This window comes from Convolutriloba macropyga, chromosome 13, assembly GCF_964194025.1.
Source record: "Convolutriloba macropyga chromosome 13, txConMacr16.3, whole genome shotgun sequence".
Classification (NCBI taxonomy): Eukaryota; Metazoa; Xenacoelomorpha; order Acoela; family Convolutidae; genus Convolutriloba; species Convolutriloba macropyga.
The window spans coordinates 25,619,912-25,632,046 of NC_134480.1; the positions used below are offsets into that span (position 1 = coordinate 25,619,912).

At 34.0% G+C, this 12,135-nt stretch overlaps 2 protein-coding genes across 3 annotated transcripts in view; one reads left to right on the forward strand and one right to left on the reverse strand.

The window, feature by feature from the left end:
- Window positions 1-12,135, reverse strand: part of LOC142352258 (epidermal retinol dehydrogenase 2-like) — a 328,166-nt gene that overhangs the window by 240,911 nt on the left and 75,120 nt on the right. The gene's annotated exons all lie outside the window — the stretch shown is intronic.
- On the forward strand, window positions 7,554-10,417 carry LOC142352248 (uncharacterized). The gene is made up of 4 exons (XM_075404722.1): window positions 7,554-7,713; window positions 8,421-8,581; window positions 9,306-9,451; window positions 10,062-10,417. Exons 1-4 carry the CDS (start codon window positions 7,681-7,683, stop codon window positions 10,202-10,204), a joined length of 483 nt encoding a protein of 160 aa, XP_075260837.1. The 5' UTR covers window positions 7,554-7,680; the 3' UTR covers window positions 10,205-10,417.

Here is a 12,135-nt window from a genome sequence, read left to right on the forward strand (position 1 = left end):
AAAAAGAACAAAAACAGTAAAGTAAAAATAACTTATTTTTTTGAAACAGTTAACTTCAAAGTAATAAATACCATTAGGAATCAATTAATATTACCACAAATTTACGATTACCACTGCTTCTATAGAAGGGCATTAGGACCTGTCCTTATTCGTTTTTTAAAGCGGCTAAAAAGAACAACAAAGAACAAACAAAATTTCAATTGAAACTTGCCAGAAAACGCTGTCAAAACCGTCAAGCCAAATTTTGGCACTCAAAATATATTTGATTGCGCCTTCTTCAAGCAGCTATAATGTAGTATGTGGCCATTCATTAGTAAGACTAGGTAACAAGTCGACAAAAAAGCGAAGTGCTAAAGTATGTAATACTTTTATTTTTTTTTCGAAACAAAATTACATTCAATGTCATGAAAGGCATGAATTACAAAAAGAGCTATTTAAATAGGGTCGTTTATTCATGAAAAGGAAGCCCTCGAGACCTGTTATTATCCAGAATATTTCTTGCATCTACAAAAAGAACGTCAAATATGACAAAAATCAAATTAATTTACTTTTTTTTGTGAAAAACCGGTGTCGAAGCCAGTAAGGTCATAACAAATTCTTTTAAAGATTTTGGGACACCAATCCCTTTTTTTCCCTTGACACCCATAATGTCATATTTGACCTGTAATTAACTAACGAGATTAGGTAACAAAAGAAACATAAAAAGAACAAAATTGCGAAGTTAAAAAGTTTTTTTTAAATTTTGGAAAACGATTGTTTTCAAAGTCATGAAAGCCATCAGCCATCTACTAATATCAGACTATCGGTTCTTCTATTCTTCCATGAAAAGCCAATGAAAGCTATCACTATACAGGAAATTTCATACGACCGAAACGACAAAGTATAAATGACAGTTAGAGACAAAATTAAAAAATTCAATTAATTTCTTCAAGAAAGAGGCGTCGAGGCCGTTAAAACGATGATGTATATCTTTCAGGATTTTAATATGTTCAATTTTGCCTTATTTTGAATGCTAATAAGGTGACATGAGAACTGTCAATAATGTGATAATGTGACAAAATTAGAGAACGTGAAAAACTGGCAAATATCAAAACAAACAAAAATCTGAAATCTTGTATCAAAGCCAGAAAACAATAACTTCAGGCTTAAAACTGCAACCGAGAATAAATGTTAAATCAGTAAAAAGAAAAAGCAATCTTTTTTGCTGACACTGAGCTGGAAGTTGAACAAATTGAGAAAAAAATAGAGGAAAATTTAATTAAGCCGTTATTTATTGAAAAGTCAATTATTTTTAAAAAAAAGAAACGACCATAAACTTTCAATTAAAAAACTAAATGCATTAGCTTGGAGCTGCTTAGCAAGCGAATTGGTTGGACCTATCACTCCTGAGCTTTGATTTGATATGTTCTGTCCTTTATTATTAAAAAAAAGTCTTTTTTTTTAAAAAAAAAGACCGACTGATTACAACCCGATTTTTTTTGGATTGTAACAGTCCAAGAATGGCCCAAAACTAGCCCTGCTAATACTTATTGTCCGTTAGGAACAATTGATTTTTCGAATGTTGTAGATATAGATAATTTGTTAGTTGAAAACTCAAAATAAATTCTGCATTTTTGATAATCAACGAGTAAAGTTAGCAAAAAACGGCAAAGTTTTAACTACAGTGCACTCTCAGCGGACTCTGTAGTAGAAATAGCCCCCCTCTGAGTCTACAAAGATTGTATGAGTGTTGTTTGGGGGTGTACTGTCGGCAAATTTAATCAAAGTGGACTAAAGTAGCTTATTTCGTGCTGTTTTTGATGAAAAAGGCTAAATTTTGAAATGTGTATCCAGATTTTTTGACCAAAAAATATAAATCAAAACAATCAACAATGCTTGTTTGTCTTCAAAAATAACATCAACGACACTATTATTAAAAATTATAACAAATTTTAGCAAAATTGACGAAAATTTAGGCAAAAATTCAGGAAAATGTGAATAAAAACAACGTGAATTCACTCTTCTTTTCTCAGAAGTTTAAACCTCGATAATTCCCTGTAAAAAACGAAAATTAAAAAAATCTTTTTAATTCCATATTCTACGCTGGACGAGCTTTCTAATGATACCAGTCTCAACTCTCTACGATGAATATATCGAGCGGCGAAAATTCACGGAACAAAAAAAAAACATTTGAGTATATAGTTCCTCCCCCCATCAATAGGGTCGGAACAATTAATTAAAATTTTAAACTAGTATGATGCTAATCACGTTTTTCTCTCTTCCACCAAATCAGAGAAGAAACTTTATTGAGAAGAAGAAACTGAATTCTCTACCTCTCTATTTCATCCAATCTTGTATCAGTAATGAGCTGGATGACAAAAATTTCCACATCCGAAAATTTGATATAGAGCCACTATTTTGCGTTGATTACATGAGAAAGGAGAGTAGAGCGACAGATTTGTAATCCGACAAAAAGGTGTGTTTCGTCCCTGAAAGAAGTGCTGCCAACAACAACTAGAAATGCTCAAATCCAAGACCAACGCACTACGTCGACTAAATCGGGTAAGGGAACAAATGAACTTCTCTGAAACATATAGCATTTCTGTTTAATCTTTTTCCTATTGCAAGCCTACTATGCCTGAAGCAATTAGCACATTAACATTGGTGAGCTAAGTATGTCAATGTGATTTCATTCACCTACAATCTTTCCTGGTATACGCCTCTGATGAATCCCAAAACATTCTAAAGAGAAATGACAAAATTCTTTGAGGCGTAAGCAGTATCTAAATTCATATACTACTGAACGGGACAATTTTGCTTCCGTATGGCCCAAAACAAACTCCCAAAGCTGACACGAAACGTTATTTAACAAACGAATTTACAACATTGGTGATGTGGAATAGTCGAATGGGAACTTAGTACCAAGAAACAAAAAAAAAAATGCTTTTCCATGTAAATACTAGCCCTCAGTTTATCTCTTGCTTTTGATACCAACAGTTCTGTCGACCAATTTGCTAAGTGCACTAGGCAGCCCTTCACATAAACACAAAATAAAAAAGTTCGAGACCCCTCGCCTTCTCTAAAGATCCGGCTTATGTCATTGCTAAAGTTCGATTTGTTGAATCTTTTGCGAAAATAATTATTGCATGTCTCTGATATATGAGTTTCACTATTATACCCCTTCCCGCTCCGGTTCGGTTGCTTCAATAAACTTGAAAAATAGTCTTTTATTGATAAAACAGAATGGTATTGCTGGACTCTCGTACCGAATATCACTTAGCAAAAGTCACCTTAAAGCCTTTCTTAAAAAAGTAAGTGCAACGATAACTCAGCCTTCTAATTACATAGCAGTTAGCCACAGCACTGGCGTAGCAATAGCTAAATATGTTAAACACCAACAAAACATAGGGAAAGAGAAGGGTATAATGATACTGTTGAATGCAAAAATTGACCGGTGGTAAACCAGTAACAGTTTTAGTGGACGAACACTTGATCACTTTAACGACAGAGCTACAAAAGTCCAATACTTGTTGCTATAATTTGTGTGGTACCACCAGTTAAAGGTCGATTAGTGTCAAACTTCAACAATTAATGCAATTTTGTCGACCTGTTTTAGAATTTTTGTCGAGATAACGTTAACACGTTAATTTGAACGCTATTCGTTGAACAGAATTATAATGTGATTTGTTCTGTACGTATACTCCATCCGCGGGTCGAGGCCAAATGGTTAACTTGTAATAACGTGCAAGGTTCTGGCCGAAACTTTAAAGGCGATGCATCGCCTTGCAAGTTTTTCTTCCAAAAACTTGTAAGTTCTTTTAAGTTAACCATTCGACTTACAAGTTCTTACAAGTGAACAATTCGACTTAAAAGGCCCTTGAAAAATTACCATTCTACTCACATGGTTCTTACAAGTAAAACATTTGAGTTACATAGTTTCTGACATAAGTTTTTTGAATACAAGTTGTCACCAGATTATTTGCAGCCCATATTGTTGCAAAAAACAAAAAAAACTTTGGAAGATGTGATTGTAAACAGATACTTCAAAATATAGAATCTGGAAAATTTGAATCAAAATTATAAAAAATCGGAAAAAAAGGGTCACGAAATTATTTTGAGAAATTGCTGACATATGAATTTGAAACATCAATCGAAGTTAAAAAGGGTATAAATTTTTAGAAAAACTTGCATTCGTGATCTACTGTTCATTAATTGAATTGCGAAAGGGCCTCTTGAGTTAATAAAATAGACATTTTATTGTATAATTAATTATTTATTTATAAAATTAAACATTTTATCAACTTAGGTTGCATGTAATATATCGAAATTGAGCAAATAACTCTGACGTGCTTTCTACGGTAAATGACTGAGTGTTAAATTGAATTAACCAATAAGAGTCGAGCTCACTCGGAATTAACTTGCAAGAAACTTACAAGTTAACCATTCGACTTGCAAGTTCTTACAAGTTTACCATTCGACTTGCAAGTTCTTACAAGTTAGCCTTCTTTTGCAGGAAACTTGCAAATTCTTACAAGTTAACCAACTTTCACAAGAAACTTGCAAGTTTTTACAAGTTAACCATTCGGTCGCGACCCGGCTTGTTCGTTGCAGCTACAAGAGAAAATAGTCTGTGCTAATGATGCTTGGTGTTATAAAGTGTTTAAGTTGTTCCGGTTCCCATTTTGCATGTTAAAAATGTGATCGAAGTAATTGATTCCTTCTTGGAAATATTGAAAAATACCAATTTCAAGATCCAACCGTTTTCAATGGCTTTGATGCCTCTTATTTTGTAGAACATTTGTAAAAACCTTTTAGCCAAATATTGTTTTGTCCTTTTGTTTTAATGTGCAGTTGTTTTCTACAAAGTTCGTGTTGTCTGAACTTCCAATGTGTAAAAATCGTTCTGCTTGGACATTGTTGGGAATTATAACTTCGATAACCCTCTTCTCTTAACGAAGTGAAAAAGTTTTGTTTTTTTCGATTCTCTTAGTGTTTTATTTAATATCGTGGAGGTCTTGGTATATGTTTCGTTTTCTATCGGAGGTTGATTTTGTTGACTTCAGTTGCTGTAATTTTTTTTAAATTGTAACTCAGGGCTGTTCCTGCTATGTACTTCATTGGCTTTACCTTTCGTTCACGTTTGTTTCTATTTTTAATTCACGTCTTTCAAGTTTGATTTCTGACTTGCCTCGCTCAGTGTTTCAACTAAATGGTTTTAAAATCCATTCACTCAGTGAATTACGCAATTTAGTGAATACGGTCGAGGTCAAAGGAGAAAACTAAAAAGAAACTGAAAAAGATGTGTAGTCATAGGGCATTAGGTTATCAAAGTTCATTAGAATGATTACAAGCTGACCTTAGTATTAAGCATGAAAGCTTTCATTATAGAAGCTGAATTAAGTGATTTTATCCAACTGAAAAAACTGTGCAGATTAGAACAATTTTTGACACCTGGAAAGAAGTTCTCTATATGTTCTTCCTTCTTTCTCTGTTTCAATCCCCATGTGCTGGTCAACGGCTGCTATTTTCTGCAAATTTGCCGGCTATGTTTTGAGTGTTCATATTATATATATTTTTTAGAATTTTATGAAAATTTTATCAAAGAATTTGAACTCAAGATAATTGATTTTAATTTACTCGCGTTTGGTAATACTATGGGTGTTTTATCATTAACATAAAGAAGTTGGCTTCAATAAGAATTGAATTACATTGAGGTTTGTTAAGTTCACACGGAAGGAGACTTATAATCAAAAAAACAGTCATCAAAAACAATCACCTACTTTTATTAAAAATTTTGAAAATTTTTGTTTAACTGTGTTGCTTGCCACAATTGCTTGAAAAGGAAAACAATGATGCTGTTGGCGGAAAATCGAAGAAGATTTTATGAGAAGCGAAGCAAAATAGCTAAATATTTTTACAATTACGTTTCTATAGGAGTGTGGGAGACGATATTAAATGCGCTCAAAAACTAAATTGTGAGAGTCAAGCAAGTAGAGTCTGTTGATTGCTTATCGAGATGGTGGACAAAATTTTGAAGTTACGCCTGCACAGGAGAAACCCTATTCAATTATCCATTGTGTAATTTGGTATATTTCAACTTTTAGTTTTGGCAGATCGAGCACTGCAGAGTCTTTATTTTGAAACTTATTTGTACGTGCGCTGAGTTCTGCTTAATTGGACGTTATTGCTTCTGTGTCCACAACTTCTGCGTGCTTTATAAATTAACAGGAGAAATTCAAATTGATTATTGCTTGTTATTGCTTCGTTACTGCTTCGATGGATAATTTGATAGTCACTCACAACAGACCACTGAGGTATATTAATTGAAAGCTGAAATTATTGGAGTTGACAGTACTGGAGATTTAATATTGGAGATTTAATAAAATTGAAGATCTAATTTTGTTGCGCACTCTTTATATCGTTATGCCTAGTATTACATTGTATCAAAATTACAACTTGCCTAGTTGAAAATGAAAAAGGAAAAACTGATCCCTGCTGTATTTATCCACTAATTGCAGCTGTCCGTCATCTACAGGAACATTGTCTTGAGGCCTTTTCTGGCCCGAAAATGTTCCCAGATTTGAGTGATCGTCTAAAAATTCGGTTACAAAATTCACTAACAACAGTAATACCACTCAGGTATATTAATAGAACTAGACATAGTCACCATAGTTTTAATCAATTTTCGCACTTCAAACTTTGTTACTTGAATTTTTCGGTAGATTTTATCTTCTGGCATTGAATATGAGAACATTTAAAGTTCCAATTTGTAAGTTCATTAGAGTAGATTTTAACCTCGGTAGGTTTAAACTTCATTTTGTTTGACTAAAAGCTTGTTCAGCTTTGTTTAAATTTTGCTCAATAAATATTTTCAAAATTTTCCGAGTATTTAATTAAACAATTTCATATTGAGTGTTAAAGTGGACTGTTTTTATACTTGGCAATTAAACACCGATTGTTGATTTCGGGTACCAAAAAGTGTTTCAAACATAATCAGGACAAATTTGAGCAAATTTCTCTGCTCTAGTGAAGCATTGAATGACTCAAATCAGCCGCGAAAAAAAAACGGTGTAAAACTAGGGTATATGCCCAGAATTTCTGTTCTGTCAGTCACAATTATGACTTTGAACACGTGCAAAAACCAGGAATCATGCATGACTTAAATTAAACAGATGTCATTCTCATGGCCACGAAAAAGAATACAAATGGCTGGTAGATTTAACCAACCGAAAACTTCGAAATGTATTTTGTATGTTAAAATCACACATGGATCTAGACTTCTGAAAGTCTGTAAATAATGTGTATATCCTCATTGAGTTGCAAAAAAATTCAAGTAAATAACGAAATAGTCAAAAGTATGGTAGACTGAGAGCACATGTGGTATGTAAAATGTGGCATTCAAGACGTCTACATATAGTCTCTTTATGTTATAAAACCAAACAAGGTTCGGCAAAGTTTTCATATCCGTACAAATTTGTTCAAATGTATGAATGGTGATGGACAAAAAACAACAGATGTAAGTACACGTGGTATATTGGGTATTGATGCATTCATGCAAAGACAACAACTTGATCAAAGAGAAAGGCTAGCCTGGTTTGGGACAGGAGAGGATCATTTTGTGTCAGTATTCCTCCAAATCCAGTTGGTCAAATTCACTCTCTCGCCTCAATTTCAGTCAACTTCTTACTCTAACTAGACGAAATGGAAGCTTTTTACAAAACTTGGGAACTTAAGGTAAGGATTTTCACTCTTGAAAAAAGTCTAAAAAAAACTAAAAAATATTAGCTTGCTTGTCAGCAACTTATTTTTTCTTTTATAGGTGCTGCAAGCTTTCGTATTTATTACCACTTTAATTGCCATAATATCTAATTCTTACTTAGAAAAACTATTCATAAGCAGAAGTTATGCTAGTTCTGGAATTATATGTTTGCATTAGTCTGTAGGCTTGTTTACGTTTTTGATAGCAGTTTAATTTTCCTCGTAAGTCAGGATCTTGAGTAGCACTCCGCAAAATTGGAATTTTTAAGAAAATCTCACGTTTTTTTCGTAGAAACATTGTGAATGTTTACTCTTAGAGTATACATTCTAGTAAGTAAGTTCTAATCATAAGATGGAGCTTGAAATGATAGCCCAGTTTAAGAGAGCATAGTAAGACATTCGCAGTGTGGACCAGTTGGCTCAGTGGAGAGCACAGGATTGCAATCAATTAAGAGATTGTGGGGTCGCAATCCACAAAGGTCCCAAACTTTACTCTCACAAAATGGTGATGACATAGAATCAACATAACGAGCAAAGAGTTGCTCTAATAGTTACCGTATTAGTGAGAGAGTTTTCTGTTCGGTTGTCTGTGTCCGTAGCAAGAACACAGACGTAAACTAAACTAAACTAATTTAAACATTTAGCATACTTTAACATGTTTATCAAGTGTGTTTGTGTGGTAGGACCAGGACTATGACAAAGAGGCGTACAACAGTGTGATGAAAGCGTGGGACATGGGATTCATTGCCAGGAAGATCATTGAGAGTGCAGACAAGCCTCTCTTCAGAATCAAGGAGAGTGTCAAGGAACCAGGAAAGAGCTACCTCGTGGGAAGAGCCGCCAGGTTCGTCAAACTTGCAGAATCCCCACCCTCCCCCCCTCCCATTGTTGATCTAACTGTCTTTGGTTGCCAAGTTCAATAGTTTAAATATTGTTAACTTCTGTAATTGATGTTTTCACACCTTAGTTCTATGTCTGTATTAACTTATGATAACTCAGTGAAACGGAAATTGTGACACTGATTCTTGGTAGAAAAACTTGAAGATGTGCAATATCATGAGATCTTTGCTTGTGGTTGAAAAAATGGGCATTTTACCACGATCTTACCAAGATATGTCAAGATTTATTGTGAACACTTAGCTTGCTAGAGCGTCCCAAGTTTTGTCAAGAATATCAAGATCTTGCATATCTTAGGAAGATATATTATTTTTCGTGTATTTGAAAAACCTCGTTTTCTTATAAGCCTTAATAAACTATTATATATAGACTCACAGGGCAGAAAGAAAACGTTTGCGATGGGGTGTTTGTTCCTGTTTTTGCGTTCAGCTTATGAGACAAACATCTGTGTAACTAGGTCTAAACATAGATCTAGCATAGTATTTTCTTACGGTGTATCTGTATTAGGTACGAGCGATCTCAATGAAGCTGTTTCTAAGCTCAAAAGTTTTTGACCAGAACAGTATGTCCAGTAATAATAGCAGATTATCCATATTTTTATAAGCCTTATTCCCTTCGGGTGCTTCTGATATGACTCTGTCTTATTCTACTAGAAATGAGTTGTGTTGTAGGAGTGGGTTGGGGGCTGTGAGGAATGTGGTTGGGCCAATGAAGGAGGGAGAGACGACTGACCAGAAGAGGCCAGATGGAAAACACTTCAGCCTCACAATCGAGATACCAGAACCCAACAAACAATTCATCCAGATCATGAAACACAGTATGTCTATCCACTTTTTCAACTGATCATTTGCCTGATAGCATTCTGAATTGTATGGTAAAATTCTCGCAAAATTTAATTTAAAAAAATGAAGGGCTCTATCATTTTAACGCGCACTTCCTAAAACAAATACCTTGAAAAATTATGTTAATAGACTTTACCAGTAGTCATTTGGAAACGAAATAATGACATGAGAAAATAAGATACATTAAGATTTTTAAAACGCTTGTTTCTTAACGGACCTTGTTAGTGGCTTGGCGACTTGGTCGATTAAAGATATTCTGCAAATCACAAAACAAGCTATTCTGCACAACAATTTTTGACCATCATTTCGCAAATTGCAAGAAATGACAATTGTACGGAATGAAACAAGGTGGACTGTTGCAGTCTAATTGATACTTTTGACAACTATAAATATGGTCACCGGGATAATTATCAATTCAAACTAAGTAACATGGTGTCGGATTAGTATCTATGTCCTTGAAAAACCACACAATTATGAAATTTGAATAATATGGATTAAGTTAGTCCAGATAATTGAGAAATTGATAATTAGACTTTATGCACGTACAATTCCTACTGTCTAATGAAACCTTTTTAATAACTTCAGGTGAGATCCCAGAGATGAAGATTACTCGATCGATCGGAGATGATGGCAACCTGACCCAGTTAGAAGAATGCGGGGGATTCAGCGTGACCAAAATATACGTGCCTGCTCCCGACGTCGAGAGCAAGGACGACGAGGAACTATAGAGGGCAGAATATCAAGTCCTGAAGACAAAGGATCATTTACACTTTTGTGTTCATGCGTCATTGCTTCTTTTTATCATCTTGGAGTGAAATGATGTCTGACCTTGAACGCGAACTCGTGACTAGTATCTATCAATACTCATTCATACTTTTTGTTACTGCTTCTATATGCGAGGTTCAACATGACTTATGTATTCAATTAAGTATTACTAACAACGTTTTACTCTTTCCTGGAAGGAAGATTGAAAGCATATATGACGCGTATTGAATCCCAGATACCTATCGAATTCCCCTGCTTTTTGTCAAGACGTAATAGCAAGGCCTTTGAACGCTAATCGTCTGTTCGTTCCAGAGGAGGTAACTAGAGAGATTAAACATTACAAAAAACAAAAGAATAATTTCTTGTTTATTTTGTTGTAATTTTGATTTTTATTGCAGAAAAGGTATTGGTAGAACTTTCGTTTTCCGTAACGTTATGCTGAGTCATAAACACTCAAAATACTTCAAATAATGCATCAAATCAAAAGATCAGATTCTCAATACCGAACTTTATGAATGTAGTTTTTGGGACACAATAAACTTTTTGCATAGAATGTACGCAATTGGTCATTTAAAATACAACGTGATTAAGCTGATATCCACCTTCAACTAAAAAGTTTTTGAAATAGAAATTCTAGCTTCCATGGAATTGCTGATTTTCGCTAAATTGATTTTTTGATTTTTTTCATAAAGATCAGAAATTTAAAAACCAAGACGAAACGAAGACAATTTGTATATATAAATCCGGCTTCTCAACGACATAAACGTGTCTTGTATTTATGCTTACAAAATCACCCGCTCAATTTTGTATAACCTTGATCTTGGTGGATCTGTATATTTTACTGAATCAAAATAATAGTGCAGTTAAAATTATCGCTTACAATTTTTTGCGTTGATCTTGTTATCAGCTCAATCATGCGTTGATCTTGTTATCTGCTGCCATTGATATCGATTAAAAACAATCAGATTGCACTTTTTCCATATTTCATGTAATTACATAATATTCAACCTAATACTTGTTGACGTTTACCACTGTGTTGTTAAGAGAAGTTTCGCTAGAAATATCTTATTGCTGCTTTCACTATGAAACTTTCACATCCGATTAATTTTTATTCCCTTTTTGGCTGCTTTACGGGGCACATGCTCGGAATAACTTCACTCTACGAAAAACGAAGTCAAGATGTTGACATGTCTGACTTTTGTAACATAGAACAAAATGATGACGAGTTTTCATATTCCAAGGATGTTTACAATAGTTTTATGAGGTATTAACAAATTTTTTTTTAATAAAATTTATTTAGTATAATTAAACATGCATTAAACTTATTAGAAACATCATATCTACAATTTAAGTTTTGAGTCGAACTTGAGTCTGCCGAAACTTTTGTAAAACTTAGAAGCAGTTGAAAAAACGTAAACTGCAGAATTCGACAGCTTACTGACCTTGGTAACTCTTTACTGAATTTTTTTTTCAGTTTCAAAATATGAATTATAATTAACTTGGTTATCATAACTATGGTAATTAATTCAACAGATCAGCAGTTCAATAATTCTAAATTCAACTGTCCATTTCAAATTTGCACGCGTGAAATGTTCGTTTATATTCTCACCACTTTGGTCAGGTAAGAATATAAACTCGTGATTGAAGGATTTAACAAATTGTGAATGCAGCTGTACTTTCAATTAGATGTCTTTGAGAAAACTCGTTTCCTTCGGTGATTTCGAAGTTACTCTGCTGATGTATGAGGACAAAAACTAGTAAAATTATCTGAAGTCCCCACTCATTGGGTGACATTTAAAGACAGAAGGGCTCCCCTCTCATGAAGTGAGTCCAATATCACTTGAGGTTAGTGAATTCTTGAACCGGATTTTCTTGACCCTCTGATTGGGCATAG